This window comes from Oncorhynchus mykiss, chromosome 15 (assembly GCF_057628025.1).
Source record: "Oncorhynchus mykiss isolate SJ-2025 chromosome 15, ASM5762802v1, whole genome shotgun sequence".
Classification (NCBI taxonomy): Eukaryota; Metazoa; Chordata; class Actinopteri; order Salmoniformes; family Salmonidae; genus Oncorhynchus; species Oncorhynchus mykiss.
In genome coordinates, this window is record NC_143036.1 from 56507227 (window position 1) to 56532986 (window position 25760).

At 44.6% G+C, this 25760-nt stretch overlaps 1 protein-coding gene across 1 annotated transcript; it reads left to right on the plus strand.

The window, feature by feature from the left end:
* The first annotated feature begins 3373 nt into the window (after positions 1-3373).
* Positions 3374-23886, plus strand: bcat1 (branched chain amino acid transaminase 1). Its single transcript, XM_036944603.2, has 11 exons — positions 3374-3592; positions 4550-4609; positions 9136-9336; positions 10213-10323; positions 11796-11915; positions 12111-12271; positions 16491-16633; positions 17134-17219; positions 18101-18241; positions 18745-18819; positions 20710-23886. The coding sequence occupies exons 1-11, from the start codon at positions 3539-3541 to the stop codon at positions 20746-20748; spliced, it is 1191 nt and encodes a 396-aa protein (XP_036800498.1). The 5' UTR covers positions 3374-3538; the 3' UTR covers positions 20749-23886.
* The last annotated feature ends 1874 nt before the right edge of the window (positions 23887-25760 follow it).

A 25760-nucleotide genomic window follows, 5' to 3' on the forward strand; every position in this document is an offset into this window, starting at 1 on the left:
AAATGTGGCAAAAGGTCGCAAAGTTCAAGGGGGCCGAATACTTTCGCAAGGCACTGTACCTCTGTACACATATAGTCAGGTCCAAAATGATTGACAACCTTGATAAAGATGAGCTAAAAAGATTGTATAAAATAAAAAATACAAATACTGAGCTACATTGCACACATATTTTTGGGGGAAAATTATAATATTATATTCTAATACAATTGCTGAGAGAAAGAGATTTTGTTTAACAAGTAATCTTTTTTTTCTAAAATAGATAGAGGTACAAATGATTGCCACCCCTGCTTCCAATATACTGTACCTCACCTTGCAAGGATAATGGCACCGAGCCTTTTTCTAAAATATTTCATGAGATCGGAGAACACATTTGGAGGGATCTTAGACTATTCCTCCATACAGAATGTTTCCCAGTGTCATAACGTTGGCCTGGAGGTAGGTTTATGACAGTCATAAATACCTCTTTCCCCCCTTTTCCTCTCTCTACCCTACTGATGTTACATTTGCAAACCTCTTTGGTTAACATATAGATTCTGGGAACATCAGAAGGTTGAATTCTTCGAAGAACATTCTTCAAAGGACAAAGGACTCGATTTGGCAACACGGCCTTCCATCTTCCAACCTACCGAAGCGCAGCTCAGAGGAAATATTTATTGCATTTTCCTTTTCCAAATTGGCGGTAATTTAGAATGCATAAGATACTGTATTTACGATAGCACAGCTTCGTCCTTTTGTTCCTCAATCTTCCCGCTCTTTCACTCAAACCCAGCCCCTTTTCTTTTGTGCAACAAGCTGTCATATCTGTTCCGCCCGCTAGGGACGTTTTCCTTTATGACGTAATTTGTAATCAAGTTATGATTAATTATGTGTATGTGTAATTCTGTGTGATTAGTTAGGTATTTAGTAAATAAATAATTAAACCCAATTTTGTATTGCTGATTCAACTTGTTAGCCAGGGTTCGTGAAGATAACCAAGAATTTACAACTTTCAGATGAGACTAAATTAAGGTGACGATTTAATATTGACTGCTATTGATGTAAAATATTATGAGGTCTTTAAGAGTTTATTCGGAAGATAACAGCTCTATAAATATTATTTTGTGGGGCCCCGACTCTCTAGTTAATTACATTTACATGATTAGCTCAATCAGGCGATATTAATTACGGAGAAATTATTTTATAGAATAACATGTCATATCACTTAATCCGGCATAGCCAAAGACACAACACCAGTATCCTTTGTCTGCGCTTATGGACCGCTCCATTCAATTTAAACCACAGGTTTTCAATGGGGTCTAAGTCCAGAGACTGAGATGGCAATTGCAAAATGTTGATTTTGTGGTCAATTAACCATTTCTTTGTGGATTTTGATGGGCTGTGGCCAAGTTTAAGCCTCCTGGGAGATGCAAACAGGTTTTTGGCTAAAATGTCCTGGCACTGGGTAAATGTCATGATGCCAATGCCCTCAGCTCTGTCATTGTTTGTTGTGTCATCAGCAAACTTGATATTTGAGTTGGAGTCGTGCATGGCCACGCAGTCGTGGGTGACCCATGGAGTACAAAAGAGGGCTAAGCACACACCCCTGGGGGGCCCGTGTTGAGGATCAGTGTGGCGGAGAAGTTGTTGCCTCCCCTCACCACCTGGGGTCGGCCCGACAGGAAGTCCAAGACCCAGTTGCACAGGAACACATATAAATATATGGATGCACTATGCCGTGCGGCATAGTCAAGATGCAATAGATGGTATAAAATGCAGTATGAGATGAGTAATGTAGGATTTGTAAACATTATTAAAGTGACATTATTTAAAGTGACTAGTGATACCTTTATTAAATCTATTTATTTAAGTGGCCAGTGATTTGAGTCTGTATGCTGGCAGCATAACAGTTTAAACAATCTGATGGCCTTGAGATAGAATCTGTTTTTCAGTCTCGGTTCCAGCTTTGATGCACCTGTACTGACCTCGCCTTCTGGATGATAGCAGGGTGAACAGGCAGTGGCTCGGGTGGTTGTTGTCCTTGATGATCTTTTTGTCTTTCTGGTGACTTCGGGTGCTGTAGGTGTCCTGGAGGGCAGGTAGTTTGCCCCCGGTGATGCGTTGTGCAGGCTGCACTACCCTCTGGAGAGCCTTGCAGTTGAGGGCAGTGCAATTTCCGTACCAGGTGGTGATACAGCCCGACAGGATGCTCTCCATTGTGCATTTGTAAAAGTTTGTGAGGGTTTTAGGTGCCAAATTTCTTCAGCCTCCTGAGGTTGAAGAGGCGCTGTTGCGCCTTCTTCACCACGCTGTCTGTGTGGGTGAACCATTTCAGTTTGTCCGTGATGTGTATGCCGAGGAACTTAAAACTTTCCACCTTCTCCACTACTGTCCCATCGATGGGGATAGGGGGGTGCTCCCCTTGCTGTTTCCTGAAGTCCACGATCATTTCCTTTGTTTTGACGTTGAGTGAGAGGTTATTTTCCTGACACCACACACTGAGGGCCCTCACCTCCTCCCTGTAGGCTCATCTCATCATTGTTGGTAATCAAGCCTACCATTGTAGTGTCGTCTGCAAACTTCATGATTGAGTTGAAGACGTGCATGGTCACGCAGTCATGGGTGAACAGGGAGTACAGGAGAGGGCTGAGAACGTACCCTTGTGGGGCCCCAGTATTGAGGATCAGCAGGGTGGAGATGTTGTTACCTACCTTCACCACCTGGGGGCGGCACATCAGAAAGTTCAAGACCCAGTTGCACAGGGCGGGGTCGAGACCCAGGGTCTCAAGCTTAATGATGAGTTTGGAGGGTACTATTGTGTTGAACATCATTCTTACATAGGCTTTCCTCTTGTCCAGATGGGATAGGGCAGTGTGATGGCGATTGCATCATTATCTGTGGTCCTATTGGGGCAGTAAGCTAATTGGAGTGGGTCTAGGGTATCAGGTAGGGTGGAGGTGATATGATCCTTGACTAGTCTCTCAAAGCACTTCATGATGACAAATGTGAAGGCATACGGGGAGATAGTCATTTAGTTCAGTTACCATAGCTTGCTTGGGCACAGCAACAACGGTGAACATCTTGAAGCATGTGGGGACTGGAATAGGGAGAGATTGAATATGTCCATAATATACAAATAAAACAGCTTGTCTATGACTAACCGGAGACCAGTTGGAAGTAAGCTACTGTAACAAAAAAGGACATATGCTTATATCCACATGAGCTTCTATAGATAACCTTATGGAAAATCTATGACAACCCTGCTTGAGAAAGCCTTCTGGTCAAGAGTTATAATGTGACTGTCCCATGTGTGTGAGGGTTTATGCATGACCGCCTGTCCACAATAACATTTGTCCCACAAAATGTTATAAACCAAAAAGTGGCCAGCAAATCAAACATTCTACATTTTCAACGAAAACCAATGTTGTGGTTGGCCCAGGAACCTAGATCTAACATTATACAATGGGCTTGACAGCGAACAAATGTTTAATCTGTAAGCGGTTTAGGAGAGTGTGTTGGTGACAGAGAGAGAGCGCGCGTCTTCGGTTCTGTATGATTCATCATGGCGAGTTCTACAGCCGTCCCCCCATCAGCAGCGAACGCTCCATCTCTCAAGGTAAACGTCCTCTTCCCAGTAACCGAAAAACGGCCATGCTGGATGACCTCGCCACTGCTAACCTATACGTTATCGTTGCCTATTTTTGAAAATGACGGGATAAGAATTCTTGACGCAGGTAACGTTCAGTAAACACTAAACCGCGTACGACCGACAAAGACAGGATTGCAATTCAATACACTTGTTTCAACTGCGCCTGTTATTTTTTTTGATATACCGATTTAAAAAACGATTTAACATATCTATATTGCTTTGCCCTATGTGTTTTGAGATGGCAGCTGTAGCATGTGACGACACATTTTATATAACTGCATCACGCCGACGGAATGTTCTGTTATTCGTCTGTTGCTCTTATAACCAGCCTGTCTATTACAGTAGCCTACAGTAGTAGCCTGTTTTTATAGGCTGCCTACCAATGGCTCATAATAACTATGAGGGGTAATCAGTGACGTTATTTCACAGTATTTACTGCATGATCACTTGTTAAAATAGCTTACATTATAGAATAGAAATCAACCACAATTCTTCTTATTATGCCTGTTATTATTATATGATTAGCCCTTTGCTTGTGGAGTAATGGTAGCCTAATGTAAATGTAAGCCTTCAGTTCACCTGGCGACAGACTATCGTCTTTCTGCAGGTAAAATGATCTCCTGTGCTGAGCAGAGCAGGGAATTCAACCCTCACACAGGCCCTCACAGACAATACCTAGTCCTATCCTCATTCAATTTACGTCAGAAAACCTCACTGTTCTTTCCGACAACCCCATCTCTCCCTGCTCCCCATCCCATGCTGTTACCAATTATAATTTTTAAAAATAACTTACCCTGTTACTCTCTCATTGTCTGAATACATTACCCGAGTGTGAATGTTTTAATAAGCTTAGGCTTATATGTAGTTGATTACAACCCATGTAAAGTTGTCATCTATATAAAGTTGTTTACAATGTCCTCCCAGGGCTCCGGTAAAGATGTATCCACCAGAAACGGCATGGAAGACAGTGTCCACAGCTTCAAGGTAACATTTTAATCATTTACCCTGTGGTATAATGTATATGGCAACGAGCATTATTCTGTGTAACACATTGTGATCGCTGCCTCATTCACTACAAGTGTGTGCAAAGGTATGTTGTACAGCAATGCTATTTTAATGTGGAACAGTTCAGATATTGCACATACTGCTACATTCGTAATTTATATTGCACGTAAACTGCAATCACAAGATATTTGAAGTTTGTCAGTGTTTGGCAAACTACTGGAGACGCCTACCCCTCCAACTGCCCATTTCAGTGTGGTGAATCAGATTAATCACTTGCCTTCAGTGAGGAGCCCAGCTGCACCATCTTGATGTTTCCTGGATATGATTCTGATATTCATAAAACCTCCCCTGGTTGTCAATCAAAAGGTCCAGGTCACACCAACAGCATGGACACCTCCCTCCACCCACATGGCTCTCCTAATGCCTCTCAGTCCGTTAGATCCAAAAAAACACACATCCCCCTACAAAAACAACAATACTTCCTCCTCAGCAAAATGGAGTCAAATACCTGAGATCCTGAGATGTTCATTTTATAGATCCATGGTGGTTAACCCCTTCTGGGGCCCCTCGTTTGGCTTGTGCTCCCCAGACCCCTGTGCTAACCACATCCTCAATGTTGTTGCCCTTTGTGGCCCTCAGAGAGGTAGAGAGAGGAGGATGAGGGCCCTGGTCGATCCAGGAGGTCCTGTGTCGTCTCTGCGGAGAATCCACTTTCCCAGATCACCCTAAGCACCACCTGTCAGTCAGGCTGTGAGCTGTGACCTGTGGTTTGCTTTAGGTCTGATTTACTCTGCTGTCTAATGTTGCACAGGGAGGAGACAGCCAGGCAGGCGGCAGGTGCAGATGGTGATTTGGTGATTAGGAGAAATAGAGGGGAAGAGAAAAGGTTGGAGAGAAAAGGGGTGAGAGCGAGAAAGAGAAAGAGAGAGAGAATTGTCATTGACTGTGCAGGACCATTTAAAGAGTTGGACACTGCTATAGACCATTTTAAGACTTGCGCATTCAGGGCTGGGTTAAGCCTATAATTAATTAATCAATGTCTGAGAAAATGGCCTCATATACTGTAGATGCTACAGACTCATAATTGCATCAGGTCTGTAGTCTTGAACTACTGTATGAGCACCTCTGTAGTACTGTACCTGAGCCTAGCTTGTGTACGCTATAGACCCCTGTGTTGTTACTGTACACACTAGTAGGAATCTGACTCCTGTTTTGTGACCCACCTGAGCTGGATGTTGGAGGATTTATAGTTTGGTAATCCCTGACCAAAGGAGCATGTGATGTTACGCTGAACATGGATTACTTGAAACTCATTCACCTTACACAGCTAAGTCATGCTCACGTGTGCTATTACATTAGTTAACAGAGTTATCAGCATCTCTGTAAATGGGCCTATCTCAGATTCTTCACAGCAGGTCAGAAGTGATTTGTCATGCAACGCACTTCTTAAAAGACGTGTGTGAATTCTGAACTAATGAGAAGACATAGTCATCAGAAACTATACTGTATTTTATCAAATTTGATCACACTGAAGTTTTAAAATATCAATCTGTCAGATTCATGGCTGGATAAGTAAATGGAGATATTAGACCGAAACATTGGTAACCATTGCTGTAGTCAGTGATGTGTGACTGTGAGAAAGAGAGAGAGTATTCTGATAGTGCTCTCTCAGACTGTTGGCCAGCACTACCCCTCTGTAATCTGAAATTACGCAATGCTGCTACAGGTCTGCGTTTACACGTGCAGACAATTCTGATCTTTTTTCCTCTAATTGGTCTTTTGACCAATCCCATCAGATCTTTTCACGTGATACCTTTTTCACAGCTGATTGGTCAAAAGACCAATTAGTGAGAAAAAAGATCTGCATTGGGCTGACTGTGTAAATGTAGCCCAGGAAGGGTAGATCTGAGACAGACCTAATCCAGACAGGCACTGAGAGGAGCCAACCACAGCAGAGCATTTGCCTTTAGCTACTGATCTAGACTAAGTTTGATATTTACCCCCACCCTTATGGTTAATGTTAGGATTGGGGGAGAGTTATCTGATCTGAGAACTGTGGTAAAGGCAACTCCTACCCTGAGAGCGGTTGTGTAAGGTGTCCTCTGTGGTTATGTTCGTTTATTGAGTAGCTCATGTTCCTAGAAGTTAAAAGCCTGGAGTGTCCTCTACTGGCCAGCGGGAGAGTTGCAGAACTCTGAAGAGCGTGATGAGATACAGTGCATTTGGAAAGTATTCAGACCCCTTGACTTTTTCCATATTTTGTTACTTTATAGCCCTATTCTAAAATTGATTCAATTGTTTTTTCCCCTCATCAATCCACACACAATACCCCATAATGACAGAGCAAAAATAGGTTTTTAGACATTTTTGCAAAAGTATAAAAAAATACAACACTGAAATATCACATTTACACATAGTAAGTATTCAGACCCTTTACTCAGTACTTTGTTGAAGCACTTTTGGCAGCGATTACAGCCTTGAGTCTTCTTGGGTATGACGCAGACCTGACTCTGACTCTCTCCGAATATACTGTCCCCGTCCATATAGCCAGCTGGGTTCTCAGTACATTGCGCAGACAGGAATAAAGAACTCTCTGGGGGAAAAAAAGGCGTTGGTGTATGTTTCATGATTTACTACTCATGGTGTGATTGTGATAACGTACAGGAACTCAAGTCCTTTTGTTCACCTGACCTGGAATACTTCACCAATACATGTCGACCATATTACCCCCCGAGAGAATTCTCTTCGGTTATGGTCACAGCGGTGTATATTCCCTCTCAAGGAACTACATTGGTTTTAAGGCAAACTGGAAACCACATATCCTGAGGCAACATTTATTGTAGCTGGGGATTTTAACAAAGAACATTTGAGGAAAACACCACTGAAGTTCTATCAACACATTGCCTGTAGTACTCATGCTACAAAACTCTCGACCATTGGCTACAAGGTCCTCCCCTGCCCTCCCTTCGGCAAATCAAATCACGACTCCATTCTGCTCCTCTCTTCCTATAGGCAGAAACTCAAGCAGGAAGTACCCATGCTAAAGTCTATTCAACGCTGGTCTGACCAATCAGCATCCATGCTTCAAGATTGCTTTGATCACGTGAACTGGGATATGTTCCGGGTTGCCTCTGAGAATAACATTGACATATACACAGACACAGTGACTGAGTTCAACAGGAAGTGTATAGGAGATGTTGTTCCCACTGTGACTATTAAAACCTACCCTGACCAAAAACTATGGATAGATGGCAGCATTCGCGCAACACTGAAAGCTAAACACCTTCTTGTCTACTTTGAGGACAACACAGTGCCACCGACGTAGCCCACTCCCAAGGACTGTGAGCTCTCGTTCTCCATGGCCGACGTGAGTAATACAATTCTGCCGGACCAGACGGTATCCCTAGCCGTGTCCTCAGAGCATGCGCGTGTTTACGGACATATTCAATCTCTCCCTATCTCAGTCTGCTGTCCCCACTTGCTTCAAGATGTCCACCATTGTTCCTGTACCCAAGAAAGCAAAGGTAACTGAACTAAATGACTATCGCCCCATAGCACTCAGTTCTGTCATCATGAAGTGCTTTGAGAGGCTTAGTTAAGGATCATATCACCTCCACCTTACCTGACACCCTAGACCCACTATAAATTTGCATACCGCCCCAACAGATCCACAGATGATGCAATCGCCGTTGCACTGTACACTGCCCTATCCCATCTGGACAAGAGGAATACCTATGTAAGAATGCTGTTCATTGATTATAGCTCAGCATTCAACACCACAGTACCCTCCAAGCTCATCATTAAGCTTGGGGCCCTGGGTCTCAACCCCAAACTTTGCAACTGGGTCCTGAACTTCCTGATGGGCTGCCCCCAGGTGGTGAAGGTAGGAAACAACACCTCCACTACACTGATCCTCAGCACTGGGGCCTCACAAGGATGCGTTCTCCCTGTTCACCCATGACTGCGTGGCCACGCACGCCTCCAACTTAATCATCAAGTTTGCAGAAGACACAACAGTAGTATGCCTGATTGCCAACGATGACGAGACTTCCTACAGGGAGGAGGTGAGGGCCCTGGCTGAGTGGTGCCAGGAAAATAACCTCTCCCTCAACGTCAACAAAAACGAAGGAGCTGATCGTGGACTTCAGGAGACAGCAGAGGGAGCACGCCCCTATTCTTATCGACGGAGCCGCAGTGGAGAAGGTGAAAAGTTCCTCGGCGTACACGTCACTGACAATCTGAAATGGTCCACCCACACAGACAGTGTGGTGAAGAAGGCCCCTAAGCCCCTCACAAACTTTTACAGATGTACAATCGAGAGCGTCCTGTCGGGCTGCATCACCGCCTGGTACAGCAACTGCACCGCCCGCAACCTTCACCTGTCCTCCAGGACACCTACAACACTTACAGCACCCGATGACATACAATGACATACAGTTTATTACACCCAAAGCAGTGTGTATTATGAGTTTACATCTAAACAATGCCCTCTATATTCCCCCCAGGCGGCTGACCTGGTCATTGAGCTGTCCCAGACCCACAAGGCCAAACCTGACCTGACCAATCTAGTGTTTGGAACTGTGTTCTCTGACCACATGTTGACCATAGAGTGGACCAGCAATGGAGGCTGGCAGAAACCTCACATCAAGCCCTTTGGTAACCTGTCTCTCCACCCGGCCTGCTCAGCCATGCACTACGCTGTGCAGGTAGGAAACACCACCTTGCTAGGCCCTGTTAGAAAGTTAATGTGTCTCACGCTGTCCATTCTTGCTGCCCACCTGACAGTGATGAAGACAACAGTGGAACTATGTTGGTGGATTGTTTAGTTATTTATGTATTTATTTTGTACTAAAATAACTTAGGCAATCTATATGTATTTTAAATATGTCTAATAACATTCATTCATTCAAGGATATGACAAAGCAGCAGGAGGCAAAGTTAAAAGTGCAAAATCAGATTCAGATTTATTAAATTATAGTGTTAAAAAAATGAAGGATGGCAGAAATATGTCAAAACAAACTGTCAAAATGTCAAAACAAACAACAAGTCTGCAAGCGTCCCAAATGAAAAGGAATAGGCTTAAACAGGCATTTATAGCTAATATAACGTACTTGGCACAGGAGGGGTTAAACAGGCTCTCACCAGCCAGATCAGCATCTACACTACAGGTATAGGACTTTCCCCATGGTCGTCACATCTTACAGTCCCAATTTCACTGTCTTCAATCAGGATACAGACTGTGCTGCTGAGATGCTGAGAGTTTTTTGTTGAGAGCTTAAGATGAATGCACTATACTTTAATTGTAGCTCTAATAAGAGCACAGCTAGGAAGGCTGAAGGACAGTGGATTGGACATAAAGGGCCAACACAACACAGGGCTACCGTCCCCTATATGCACTGGAACTTACTATCACACACACATAGGTTCAGGAAGCCAATTTCCCATTCCGGTCCTCATTCATTAGATTTACATTTACATTTTAGTATATTCACTCTGTTCAGAGGATGACAGGAGGTCAGTGGTTCTCTCCTGTCTGCCAGTCTTAACCCCTGTCTCTTTCCTCTCCTCTGTTCTGCGGTCAGTTGTTTGAGGGTATGAAGGCATACCGAGATGCTGATAACAAAGTGCGTCTCTTCAGACCCATGCTCAACATGAACCGTATGGCCAAGTCTGCAGAGAGGGCCTGCCTGCCGGTAAGAACACATACAGGCTATGGTACTATACAGCACAAGCCTACAGCCTGGAAAATAATACTCTTATTTATTCTGAACAAAAAGCTTATTTCTATCAAAATTACATCCATGTTAGTGAGCATTTCTCCCTTGCCAGGGTATTCCATCCATCTGACAGGTGTAGCATATCAATAAGCTGATTAAAAAACATGATCATTACGAAGGTGAACCTTGTGCTGGGGACAATAAAATGGCACTCTAAAGTTTTATGGGAGCGTGCAATTGGCATGCTGACTGCACTAATGCCCACCAGAGCTGTTGCCAGAGCATTTAATGTAAAAACAATTCTACCATAAGCCGCCTCCAACATTGTTTTAGAGAATTTGGCAGTACGGTCCAACCGCCCTCACAACCGCAGACCACATGTATGGCGTCGTGTGGGCGAGTGGTTTGCTGACGTCAACATTGTGAACAGAGTGCCCCATGGTGGCGGTGGGGTTATGGTATGGGTAGACATAAGCTACGGACAACAAACACAATTGCATTTTATCGATGGCCATTTGAATGCACAGAGATACCGTGATGAGAACCTGAGGCCCATTGTCATGCCATTCATCTGCCGCAATCACCTCATGTTTCAACATGATAATGCACGGCCCCATGTCGCAAGGATCTGTTCCTGGAAGTTGAAAATATCCCAGTTCTTCTATGGCCTGCATACTGACCAGACATGTCACCCATTGAGCATGTTTGGGATGCTCTGGATTGACACGTACGACAATGTGTTTCAGTTTCCGCCAATATTCAGAAACTTCAAACAGCCATTGAAGAGGAAGGGCACAACATTCCACAGGCCACAATCAACAGCCTGATCAACTCAATGTTAAGAAGATGTGTCTCGCTACATGAGGCAAATGGTGGTCACACCAGATACTGACTGGTTTTCTAATCCACGCCCCTACTTTTTTTTTAAAGGCATCTGTGATCAACAAATCCATATCTGTATTACCAGTCATGTGAAACCCATAGATTAGGGCCCAATTAGTTTTTATCAATTTACTAATTTCCTTATATGAACTGTGACTCAGTAAGATCTTTGACATTTTTGCATGTTGCGTTTATGTTTGTGTTCAGTATAGATAGTGTCTCATATCTACAGTGTGGCATATCATGTACAGTACAAGACTGGAACAATGTTCCCCAGGACATCAACATGTTTGTCTCTGATCCGGACCCTGCTAGTACTGACTTTGCAGATAACCTTTTAATTGAGAAAAACTTACTACGACTGTGGAATGTGGTTGTCTCACTTAACTGTCTTAAGATGAATGCACCAACTGTAAGTCACTCTGGATAAGAGCCTGCTAAATTACTTTCTATAGTGTCTGCTGCAGTCACTGAATGTTCTGTTTGTTCATATTTTTGTCCCATTTCTCCTTTCCCGGCTCAACCTTTAATTTGTCCTCTCTCCCGTCCCCCCCTCCCTCCTCCAGGCCTTTGACAGGGCAGAGTTGGTAGAGTGTATCAGGAGGCTGGTACAGGTGGATCTGGAGTGGGTACCCAAGTCAGACTCTGCCAGTCTCTACATGCGACCCACTTTCCTAGGTACTGAGGTGAGGAGATCACCAACCAACCACTCTCTGTCTCCTTCTGTGAGGGACTGTCTCATTCCCTCTCGTATGCTGTGACAGGGCTACCTTCCCCTATACTTGTTGGTGAAGTAGTAATCATTCATTTGTGAATAGCTCGAGTATGTCAACTATTGACATGTGTGTATGTGTGTGTGTGTGGCCTGTGTCCCTTCCTAGCCGTCTCTAGGAGTGAAGAAGCCATCCCGTGCTCTGCTTTATGTGATCCTGAGTCCTGTTGGTTCCTATTTCAGTACAGGAGCTAAGCCTGTCTCTCTCTGGGCCGACTCCAAATACATCAGAGCCTGGAGAGGAGGGACTGGAGACTGTAAGATGGGAGGGTAAGAGGAGGGACTGGAGACTGTAAGATGGGAGGGTAAGAGGAAGGACTGGAGACTGTAAGATGGGAGGGTTAAAGGAGGGACTGGAGACTGTAAGATGGAGGATTTAGAGGAGGGACTGGAGACTGTAAGATGGGAGGGTTAGAGGAGGGACTGGAGACTGTAAGATGGGAGGGTTAAAGGAGGGACTGGAGACTGTAAGATGGGGGATTTAGAGGGGGGATGGGAGACTGTAAGATGGGAGGTTAAAGAGACAGAGTCTATGTTCCGATATCCTACATATCACAAGTTAGGATTGGATTTGGTTACTGTACCCTTTGAGTAACGGCAGGTCATGGATGGGAGAGTGTAAGATGGGGGGTTTAGAGGAGGGTCTGGAGACTGTAAGATGGTGCGTTAGAGGAGGGACTGGAGACTGTAAGATGGTGCGTTAGAGGAGGGACTGGAGACTGTAAGATGGGAGGGTTAGAGGAGGGACTGGAGACTGTAAGATGGGAGGGTTAGAGGAGGGACTGGAGACTGTAAGATGGGAGGGTTAGAGGAGGGACTGGAGACTGTAAGATGGGAGGGTTAGAGGAGGGACTGGAGACTGTAAGATGGGAGGGTTAGAGGAGGGACTGGAGACTGTAAGATGGGTGGGTTAGAGGAGGGACTAGAGACTGTAAGATTGTGCGTTAGAGGAGGGACTGGAGACTGTAAGATGGTGCGTTAGAGGAGGGACTGGAGACTGTAAGATGGGAGGGTTAGAGGAGGGCCTGGAGACTGTAAGATGGTGTGTTAGAGGAGGGACTGGAGACTGTAAGATGGGAGGGTTAGAGGTGGGCCTGGAGACTGTAAGTTGGTGCGTTAGATGAGGGATGAGAGACTGTAAGATTGGAGGGTTAGAGGAGGGACTGGAGACTGTAAGATGTGAGGGTTAGAGGATGGACAGGAGACTGTAAGATGGGGGGGGTTAGAGGAGGGATGGGAGACTGTAAGATGGGAGGGTTAGAGGATGGACGTGAGACTGTAAGATGCGGGGTTAGAGGAGGGATGGGAGACTGTAAGATGGGAGGGTTAGAGGATGGACGGGAGACTGTAAGATGGGGGGTTTAGAGGAGGGATGGGAGACTGTAAGATGGGGGGTTAGAGGAGGGATGGGAGACTAAGATGAGAGGGTTAGAGGAGGGACTGGAGACTGTAAGATGGGAGGGTTAGAGGATGGACGGGAGACTGTAAGATGGGAGGGTTAGAGGAGGGATGGGAGACTGTAAGATGGGAGGTTAAAGAGACAGAGTCTATGTTCCGATATCCTACATATCACAAGTTAGGATTGGATTTGGTTACTGTACCCTTTGAGTAACGGCAGGTCATGGATGGGAGACTGTAAGATGGTGCGTTAGAGGAGGGACTGGAGACTGTAAGATGGTGCGTTAGAGGAGGTACTGGAGACTGTAAGATGGGAGGGTTAGAGGAGGGACTGGAGACAGTAAGATGGGAGGGTTAGAGGAGGGACTGGAGACTGTAAGATGGGAGGGTTAGAGGAGGGACTGGAGACTGTAAGATGGGAGGGTTAGAGGAGGGACTAGAGACTGTAAGATTGTGCGTTAGAGGAGGGACTGGAGACTGTAAGATGGTGCGTTAGAGGAGGGACTGGAGACTGTAAGATGGGAGGGTTAGAGGAGGGCCTGGAGACTGTAAGATGGTGTGTTAGAGGAGGGATGGGAGACTGTAAGATGGGAGGGTTAGAGGAGGGACTGGAGACTGTAAGATGGGAGGGTTAGAGGTGGGCCTGGAGACTGTAAGTTGGTGCGTTAGATGAGGGATGAGAGACTGTAAGATTGGAGGGTTAGAGGAGGGACTGGAGACTGTAAGATGGTGCGTTAGAGGAGGAATGGGAAACTGTAAGATGGGAGGGTTAGAGGTGGGCCTGGAGACTGTAAGTTGGTGCGTTAGATGAGGGATGAGAGACTGTAAGATTGGAGGGTTAGAGGTGGGCCTGGAGACTGTAAGTTGGTGCGTTAGATGAGGGATGAGAGACTGTAAGATGGGAGGGTTAGAGGAGGGACTGGAGACTGTAAGATGGGAGGGTTAGAGGAGGGACTGGAGACTGTAAGTTGGTGCGTTAGATGAGGGATGAGAGACTGTAAGATGGGAGGGTTAGAGGAGGGACTGGAGACTGTAAGATGGTGCGTTAGAGGAGGAATGGGAAACTGTAAGATGGGAGGGTTAGAGGTGGGCCTGGAGACTGTAAGTTGGTGCGTTAGATGAGGGATGAGAGACTGTAAGATTGGAGGGTTAGAGGTGGGCCTGGAGACTGTAAGTTGGTGCGTTAGATGAGGGATGAGAGACTGTAAGATGGGAGGGTTAGAGGAGGGACTGGAGACTGTAAGATGGGAGGGTTAGAGGAGGGACTGGAGACTGTAAGATGTGAGGGTTAGAGGATGGACGGGAGACTGTAAGATGGGGGATTTAGAGGGGGGATGGGAGACTGCAAGATGGGCGGGTTAGAGGATGGACGGGAGACTGTAAGATGGGGGGTTTAGAGGATGGACGGGAGACTGTAAGATGGGGGGTTTAGAGGATGGACGGGAGACTGTAAGATGGGAGGGTTAGAGGAGGGATGGGAGACTGTAAGATGGGAGGGTTAGAGGATGGACGGGAGACTGTAAGATGGGGGGTTTAGATGAGGGATGGGAGACTGTAAGATGGGGGTTTAGAGGATGGACGGGAGACTGTAAGATGGGGGGTTTAGAGGATGGACGGGAGACTGTAAGATGGGAGGGTTAGAGGATGGACGGGAGACTGTAAGATGGGAGGGTTAGAGGAGGGATGGGAGACTGTAAGATGGGAGGTTAAAGAGACTGAGTATATGTTCCAATATCCTACATATCACAAGTTAGGATTGGATTTGGTTACTGTACCCTTTGAGTAACGGCAGGTCATGGATGGGAGAGTGTAAGATGGGGGGTTTAGAGGAGGGTCTGGAGACTGTAAGATGGTGCGTTAGAGGAGGGCCTGGAGACTGTAAGATGGGAGGGTTAGAGGAGGGACTTGAGACTGGAAGATGGTGCGATATAGGAGGGACTGGAGACTGTAAGATGGTGCGTTAGAGGAGGGACTGGAGACTGTAAGATGGGATGGTTAGAGGAGGGACTGGAGACTGTAAGATGGGAGGGTTAGAGGAGGGACTGGAGACTGTAAGATGGGAGGGTTAGAGGAGGGACTAGAGACTGTAAGATGGTGCGTTAGAGGAGGGATGGGAGACTGTAAGATGGGAGGGTTAGAGGAGGGACTGGAGACTGTAAGTTGGTGCATTAGAGGAGGGATGAGAGACTGTAAGATGGGAGTGTTAGACGATGGACTGGAGACTGTAAGATGTGGGTTTAGAGGAGGGATGGGAGACTGTAAGATGGGGGGTTTAGAGGATGGACGGGAGACTGTAAGATGGGGGTTTAGAGGAGGGATGGGAGACTGTAAGATGGGGGGTTTAGATGAGGGATGGGAGACTGTAAGATGGGTGGTTTAGAGGATGGACGGGAGACTGTAAGATGGGAGGGTTAGATGAGGGATGGGAGACCGTAAGATGTGGGTTTAGAGGAGGGATGGGAGACTGTAAGATGGGAGGGTTAGAGGATGGACGGGAGACTGTAAGATGGGAGGGTTAGAGGAGGGATGGGAGACTGTAAGATGGGTGGTTTAGAGGATGGACGGGAGACTGTAAGATGGGAGGGTTAGATGAGGGATGGGAGACTGTAAGATGGGAGGGTTAGAGGATGGCCGGGAGACAGTAAGATGGTGGGTTTAGAGGAGGGATGGGAGACTGTAAGATGGGAGGTTATAGAGACAGAGTCTATGTTCCGATATCCTACATATCACAAGTTAGGATTGGATTTGGTTACTGTACCCTTTGAGTAAAGGCAGGTCAGACATGACAGTATTCTTTTGAGATGCAGTAAAATGCTTGCTTTACAACGTGTTCTACTAATTTTTCCTCACCCTGATATCCCCACCCTGCCAACACTACTAATACAGCTTTACTCCAGATTCAACTCTAAAGAGCTTTGGATTTCATTGTGACACCAGTTATGTACAGTACACAATAGAGGCCAATGCTAGGTTACTCTAACAAACGGAACAGTGTCAAATCATTCGGATTGCGACACATGGAATTTAAATGTAAACTGACAACTCTCGTTTGTGGATTAAAATGAACATGAACATGGGGAGTTGTTTACAGGAACTACGGAGCATCTATCTACGCCCAGTATGAAGCCGTGGATTATGGGTGCCAGCAGGTCCTCTGGCTGTATGGAGACGACCATCAAATCACAGAGGTCGGAACCATGAACATGTTCCTCTTCTGGAATAATGAGAATGGAGGTAATCATGATCACTTTCAGTGTCATGGCCAATGAGATTAGAGATAATAACTTTTCTTTACAGGGCTATTGCAGTTGAACAAGACCAAAGGATATACAGGTTGCGTTCCCATGCTCAGACATTCCATGCATCAACCAATAGTTGTATGCCACATAATTGCTAGAACATATGACGTGGTTAGCTAACACTTAAAATTCCTATCCCGGCATTGTAAGATCTGGCATGCGTCAGCAACGTCTGAGCAGGGGAACACGACCATCCTCCTCTGGATCGGTTGATATGGACATAATATTACTGAACAGGAAATGGATCTTTGTGTCTGATTGTACAACAGCGACATCTAGTGGGCATAGTGTATATCACAGCAGCTGCAGTCTCACACAGCCAGTGCTGTTCTTCACCTCTTCTCTTATCTCTGTAAACTGGGTTCAGATCAGATATTCCATTGACACTAAATGACCTGTTTAATTCATTTGTGCATCCAACGTTTTTCTTTCCAGAGGAGGAGCTGGCAACGCCCCCTCTGGATGGAATAATCCTACCTGGGATCACGCGGCAGAGCATCCTGGAACTCACCAGGAAATGGGTATGAGAGAGAGAATTATATACAGTACATTCAGAATGTATTCAGACCCCTGTTGTTATGTTATAGCCTTGTTCTAAAATGAGTTAAATAGTTTTTTCCCCCTCATTAATCTACACACAGTATCCCATAATGACAAAGCAAAAAAATGAGAGCTATCTTCTGTATACCACCCCTACCATGTCACAACACAACTGATTGGCTCAAACACATTAAGAAGGAAAGAAATTCCACAGATTAACTTATAAGAAGACGCACCTGTTAATTGAAATGCATTCCAGGTGACTACCGCATGAAGCTGGTTGAGAGAATGCCAAGCGTGTGCAAAACTGTCATCAAGGCAAAGTGTGGCTACTTTGAAGAATCTAAAATATATTTGGATTTGTTTAACTCTTTTTTGGTCACTACATGATCCCATATGTGTTATTTCATAGTTTTGATTTATTCACTATTATTCTACAATGTAGAAAATAGTAAACATAAAGAAAAACCCTGAAATGAGTAGGTGTGTCCAAACTTTTGACTGGTACTGTAAATAGACAGGGTAAGAGGGGGGCAAGGACAATGTGTTCTCTAAGGGTAAGACACAAGATAGTTCAACAACAACACAGGGCACAAGCTAGGGGGCAAGAGAGAGATAGAGGGTTGAACTTTCCATGGCACTCTGGGTTTAAGGGAAAGATGGACTTGACACCCGCATGGACATACTAGCAGGGTTGCTTCCATCTGCTACAGGGGCACAGGCACTATACCAGGGGTTATCACTGGCCATTAAACCAGTAGCCTGGTTGCCAGATCAGATACATGTATACCTGTATTTTCCTCCTCCACTTCCCTCTCTCCTCACCCACCTCCCTCTCTCCTCATCGACTCTCCTCTTCTAGGGGGAGTTTAAGGTGTGTGAGCGGTACCTGACCATGGCAGACCTGCGCTGTGCTCTGAAAGAGGGCCGTGTTAAGGAGATGTTTGGCTCTGGTACTGCATGTGTGGTCAGTCCCGTGGGACGCATACTCTACCAGGGAGAGGTACACAACTACTACTCACTACCCTTACAACATATGGATGACTGAATGGATGGATGACTGAATGGATGACTGAATGGATGGATGACTGAATGGATGGATGACTGAATGGATGACTGGATGGATGACTGAATGGATGACTGAATGGATGGATGACTGATTGGATGGATGACTGAATGGATGGATGACTGAATGGATGGATGACTGAATGGATGACTGAATGGATGGATGACTGAATGGATGGATGACTGATTGGATGGAAGACTGAATGGATGGATGACTGAATGGATGACTGAATGGATGGATGACTAAATGGATGACTGAATGGATGGATGACTAAATGGATGACTGAATGGATGGATGACTGAATGGATGGATGACTAAATGGAGGAATGAATGATTCCAATCAAGCAATTTCACATGTTTAACACTTTGTCATAAACCGCTGAACAGCTACACCAGAACATAGTCTTTTTTAAATTGTGTGTGTGTGTGTCTCTCTCTAGAACCTACATATCCCCTGCCAGGAGGATTTCCCCCAGCTGGCCTCTAGACTGATGAAGGAGCTCACAGATATACAGGTTAGAGACACCCCACTGGTCACAGACATCAATTCAATGTCTATTCCACACTGGTTCAACGTAATTGAATTCAACCAGTGTGTGGTCAGTGAGACACGTGTAACAGAGGTAGATTGTACTTTAACCTCCTCTCGCGCTATCAAATTGGAACCTTTTCGGAGGCGCAGCTGGCTAAGAAGTTGTCCGGTTGGCGGTCATGTTTGTTTGCGAAGCAGTGGATCACTCATTTGAGCCCAGAACGTGGACAGGGACAGGGAAGAAAGCTATACTGTTAGGCAAGCACAGTGTACTTCGTCACGCACGCAACCAAACACGTACGTATGTATGCAGGCACACACAGCAGATGTGGCCTCTCCCAAAGTAATGGTAACAGCTGGATGGACGTCAGGGCCTGCCAACTGTCTGACCTAGACTGATGTCATCCTCAGCACACAGTCTATTCCATAGAGATACATACTAGATTCATCTCGATTCTGTCTCCTCTGTGTTAGTGTATCAGGGCGATTTTGTATTAGTAAAGTGTAGTGGGTATTCTGCCCTGTAGCTTGCCACATATCTGTATGTTCTACTCTCCATCACCTTGGTTAAGAGCTGTAAAGGGATACCATCCCACTCACCCTGCCTGCCTACCAGAATATCTGGTGTTAAACTGAGTGGGTCATTCATTCAGTGTAGATCTTTCTCAGTATCTCTCTCTCTCTGTCTGGCCGTCTCTCTGTTACGTCTGTGAGTTTGTGTTCCTCTCTGCCTCATATCATTTCACCCTGTCAGGGCTAGGTCAGGTGATTATTGTTTTCCCTCTGAATCTCCTCATCGGCACAGCTTTGTGTAAGAGCTTGCGTGTGTCTCTTCTGCCCAATCACTAGTGCTGTGTGTGTGTATCTGTGCGTTTGTACCTGTGTGTGTATCTGTTTGTGTATGTGTGTGTGCATGCCTGCCTGCCTGTGTGTGTAAACCTTATCTGAGTGTATGTGTGGCCCTAGCGATAGCTTCTCCCCCCCCTTTAGCTCATTGTGGCGCCGACACACACCCAGACAGAGGAGATAGGAGGAGGTTCATGTAGTAATGGCTGGGCAGGGATGGGAGATAGAGCAGACACACAGCCCTGAAAGCTCTCATTAAGATGCCTGCTGTAATTACACAAACTTAATTATTGTCTCAGCCTTTGTGATCAAAGCCAAGACACCGCAAAGCTGCTTGAACAAGAGAGAGAGAGAGAGAGAGAGAGAGAGAGAGAGAGAGAGAGAGAGGCAGGGAGGGGAGGGGAGGGGAGGGGAGGGGAGGGGAGGGGAGGGGAGGGGAGGGGAGAGACAGAGGAGCCTAATGAACAATAACATCGACAAAATTAAGAAAAAAAACTCCAGCCTGATGTTAAATCTGTTGACATTTAATTTGGATGAGAAACAGAATGGCATCCCCAAGAAGAAGACATTGGGCACAACAAACACGTTGTCTAAGACGAGGGGAGTGAGGGATGAGTAGAGGGATGAAAGACGGGTTTACTAACACGGCCCTCCGTTTCTCTTTCATGTTAATTAGAAATTGCATTTCTTTTGTTTCTCATCGCGGGTGCTTATTTATTTTCCCGACTCCGTCCATTAGAACTAATTTGCAACATGAGACGTAAATAATTGGATTTGTCTCCGCGGTTGTCGCAGTTCAGGAACATTCTGTTTTGATTTGGTTGTTGTTTTGTGTGTGGCTGAGTTTGCAAGATTTGCTCGGCATATTTGTTCTTTTTGTTTTGTGTTTTCGGTTGCACCATTCAATGTGTTGTAGGCAAGGAGTTAAAACAGTTTGCTAATGTAATTGTTGGCCTGTGTTTTTATGCCTGTTTGACCCCAGTTTAACCTTTGACCTTCTGATTACCTTTTCTTTCCTTGGTCACAGTACGGCCGGACCCAGAGTGACTGGTCTGTCCTCGTGTAACCAAGACAAAGTGGTGTGGGTATCTGGAACAAGCACACACAAACTGCATATGCATATACGCATATACGCAGACACACACACACTCAGTTTGAAATCCCATAGGGTCAGTAGCAATATTATTCCACTCTAACTCTGCTCAAATTGTGCACGACCTCCCCATTAACACGCCCTGCCCTGCGCAGAACTGACACGCAGACGGCGCAGATCTCAATAGTCTGCCCCGGTGTGGCAGCCCTGCTAAAGGGTTAGCTCTAAAATATTACCAGCACAAGGCTTAGAGGAGTAGCAATGACCAGCAACTAATGTTAAACCACTTTGACTCAGTAGCCCTTTAGAAGGGTCATGTTACTTATGCAGGTGTTATGTATTTCAGTATCGTTACATGCACGTGTGTGTTTGGACCCCTGTCATGCGAAAACCTTCTTTTTGAGTATGGCATTTCTATTTTTAATAGATGATTTTAGAATTGTATTTCGCACAATTATATACATTTTAATGTGAGCTTAAATGATGGAGCAAGTTCATCATGGAACGCAGTTTAGTACTGCTAAAAGAGAATGATGAATGAATTCAAAGAGGGCACCGGAAATAAGCCCTGATATATCAGAGTGAGAGAGATCCCTGACGCCTGAAGCTTGGAACCTAGAGTGGTAGAATGATACACCAACCACTGGTATCAAAGAAAGCACAAGTCGAAGTAGCACGTAGTAATATCATTCCACGCCAGTTGCTGTGCACAATCAAGTGTGTGATGCTTAATGTCAAAATGTATGTTATATCTACAATCTGTTGATGGTGACGCCTAATCAAACATAATACTGGTCATTTGTGTAGAGATGTACTATCATGGACCAATGTCTGTCATTTACTGTAGACCTGTATTGACCTAAATTTACTGTAGACCTGTATTGACCTAAATTTACTGTAGACCTGTATTGACCTAAATTTACTGTAGACCTGGATTGTCCTATATTTACTGTAGACCTGGATTGTCCTAAATTTACTGTAGACCTGGATTGACCTAAATTTACTGTAGACCTGGATTGACCTAAATTTACTGTAGACCTGGATTGACCTACATTTACTGTAGACCTGGATTGACCTAAATTTACTGTAGACCTGGATTGACCTACATTTACTGTAGACCTGGATTGTCCTAAATTTACTGTAGACCTGGATTGACCTAAATTTACTGTAGACCTGGATTGACCTAAATTTACTGAAGACCTGGATTGACCTAAATTTACTGAAGACCTGGATTGACCTAAATTTACTGTAGACTTGGATTTACCTAAATTTACTGTAGACCTGGATTGACCTAAATTTACTGTAGACCTGGATTGTCCTAAATTTACTGTAGACCTGGATTGACCTAAATTTACTGTTGACCTGGATTGACCTAAATTTACTGTAGACCTGGATTGACCTAAATTTACTGTAGACCTGGATTGACCTAAATTTACTGTAGACCTGGATTGACCTAAATTTACTGAAGACCTGGATTGACCTAAATTTACTGTAGACCTGGATTGACCTAAATTTACTGTAGACCTGGATTGACCTAAATTTACTGTAGACCTGGATTGACCTAAATTTACTGTAGACCTGGATTAACCTAAATTTACTGTAGACCTGGATTGACCTAAATTTACTGTAGACCTGGATTGACCTAAATTTACTGTAGACCTGGATTGACCTAAATTTACTATAGACCTTGATTGACCTAAATTTACTGTAGACCTGGATTGACCTAAATTTACTGTAGACCTGGATTGACCTAAATTTACTGTAGACCTGGATTGACCTAAATTTACTGTAAACCTGGATTGACCTAAATTTACTGTAGACCTGGATTGACCTACATTTACTGTAGACCTGGATTGACCTACATTTACTGTAGACCTGGATTAACCTAAATTTACTGTAGACCTGGATTGACCTAAATTTACTGTAGACCTGGATTGACCTAAATTTACTGTAGACCTGGATTAACCTAAATTTACTGTAGACCTGGATTGACCTAAATTTACTGTAGACCTGGATTGACCTAAATTTACTGTAGACCTGGATTGACCTAAATTTACTGTAGACCTGGATTAACCTAAATTTACTGTAGACCTGGATTAACCTAAATTTACTGTAGACCTGGATTAACCTAAATTTACTGTAGACCTGGATTAACCTAAATTTACTGTAGACCTGGATTGACCTACATTTACTGTAGACCTGGATTAACCTAAATTTACTGTAGACCTGGATTAACCTAAATTTACTGTAGACCTGGATTAACCTAAATTTACTGTAGACCTGGATTAACCTAAATTTACTGTAGACCTGGATTAACCTAAATTTACTGTAGACCTGGATTGACCTAAATTTACTGTAGACCTGGATTGACCTAAATTTACTGTAGACCTGGATTGACCTAAATTTACTGTAGACCTGGATTAACCTAAATTTACTGTAGACCTGGATTAACCTAAATTTACTGTAGACCTGGATTAACCTAAATTTACTGTAGACCTGGATTAACCTAAATTTACTGTAGACCTGGATTGACCTACATTTACTGTAGACCTGGATTAACCTAAATTTACTGTAGACCTGGATTAACCTAAATTTACTGTAGACCTGGATTAACCTAAATTTACTGTAGACCTGGATTAACCTAAATTTACTGTAGACCTGGATTAACCTACATTTACTGTAGACCTGGATTTACCTAAATTTACTGTAGACCTGGATTGACCTAAATTCACTGTAGACCTGGATTAACCTAAATTTACTGTAGACCTGGATTAACCTAAATTTATTGTAGACCTGGATTGACCTAAATTTACTGTAGACCTGGATTAACCTAAATTTACTGTAGACCTGGATTGACCTAAATTTACTGTAGACCTGGATTGACCTAAATTCACTGTAGACCTGGATTAACCTACATTTACTGTAGACCTGGATTAACCTAAATTTACTGTAGACCTGGATTGACCTCTCTCTCTATCTGCACAAGATCTGTTTTATGTCAAGTTCTATATATACTTAGATGGAAGAGATATATGTAATCGATGCAATGCGTTGAGTGATACAATATTGCCTGTTCTGTTGATCCAAATAATAAATATGCACCAAAACATACGTTTGTCTCTACTGCATTATGTTCAGTACAGTGTGTGTGTGTGTGGTTCCCCAGGGCAGGGCCTGTGGTTCCTGGCTGAGCTGCCTACCAGTGAAAATAGGGCTGTTTGGTGCTGGTTCCAGCCCTGTGCCCTGTGGCAGGCTGGTATAGAGCCCAGACCACATATCTTATCAACTTACCCCCTGGTACAGCTCTCAGCTCCCAAGGCCTTAGATACAGTACTTTTCCCCTTGCACTGTAGTCCTTTTTAACTGGTTGTTGATCGCATGCAGAACAGGAGACTGTAAACAAATTCCCCAACATGTGGCGGCTTGCAGGAGAATAATTATCCTTTCCATCCCATCTCCTTCTCTCTCTCCTCCCTCTTCTCCCTCTAGACTCTAAGGATACATCTCATCTCCCTCTATTCTCTCTCTTCTCTCTCTTAGTCCTCTCCATCATCTCTATTCTCTCTCTTCTCTCTCTTAGTCCTCTCCATCATCTCCCTCTATTCTCTCTCTTCTCTCTCTTAGTCATCTCCATCATCTCTTTCTTTTCTCTCCTTCCCCTCTTTATTGTCACTCTTCTTCTGTTTTCTTCTTTGCCTCCCTGCAGAGTGCCTTGGAGCGAGGAGCTTACACCCACCCACCTACCCACCCTCTTTTCTATAACCTGTAGGGAACACAATAAATGGTCTATACTTGGCATGTAGGTTTCTCACTTATGGGTGGCACAAATTGGGATATGGGGGAGGGAAATGGGCAAGGTATATGCAAATTAAATATTCTACTATTTACTGTAGTGTTTTTTTATGTGTATTTTTGCTGACTAATGTTTTTGCGGACATTACTGTAGTATTTACTACTGAGTGTTTTTGCTGATAATACTGTAGTTTTTACTATAGTATTCTCCAGTATACTACAGTATATTACAACATTCTATAGTATGTGTGTAGTATAGTACTCTACAGTATACTACAGTTTACTACAGAATTCTATAGTAAGTACTGTAGTATTCTATAGTAAATTGTAGTATTTTTTTCATGTGGTCTCCTGTGGTGTCGTAGCCCTACACCCAGAGACAAGCAGGGACCCTATCCACCCTCCTCTCCTCCTCTTAGCCTGAAGATAAGATTATGTTTTAATTGTCACATCTTATTTAGACAGCAGTGACATTCACTAGGGGACAGCACAGAGCGGAGGGGCGGGCCAGAGTAATCAGAGGAGATGAGAGGGAGAAGAGGGAGAGAAAGAGAGAAAGAGAGAGAGAGAGAAAGAGAGAGAGAGAGAGAGAGAGAAACCGCTGGCGCCCAGTCATCAAGCAGCTGCAGCAAGAGGAATTTAGCTCTGAGCACTCTCCATCTTCCTCCCTCCCTCCCCTCCCTCGTTTTTCTCATCTCCGCTCTTTCTCTCCCACCGCCAGGGCATGATCTGATTTGACAAGCACGACGCTGTCATCTTGAGTTTGTCCAATTTGAAATGCTAATTAGTGAACTCGCAGCCGTTTTGTTTCACTCGCCGCTGTTGTTTGTCTTTGCCATTTGTCTTCTAGTTGTCTTCTCTTGACTCTTTCTCCTTCCCCTCTGCTCTTTCTGAGGCTGGAACTTCAGACCCTGGTCTGTCTCTGAGACGCAGACAGTGGAGCAAGATGGTATCAGGGTATTTAGGTCATAGCACCACGATGAGGAGTCCCACAGGACAAACAAAGGCGTCATGATCGAGGCAAACAGAGGCATCATGATTGAACACAAACCTCTCTGATAGAGAGGGCTAATGGCTGGGAGGCCAGGAATGATCACCTAATGGCTGACGACTCTCTCTCTCTCACTTTCTCTCTCTATATGTTCTTCTCTCTCTCTGACCTCTCTCTCCCTCTCTGTTCGACGTAACGCTGA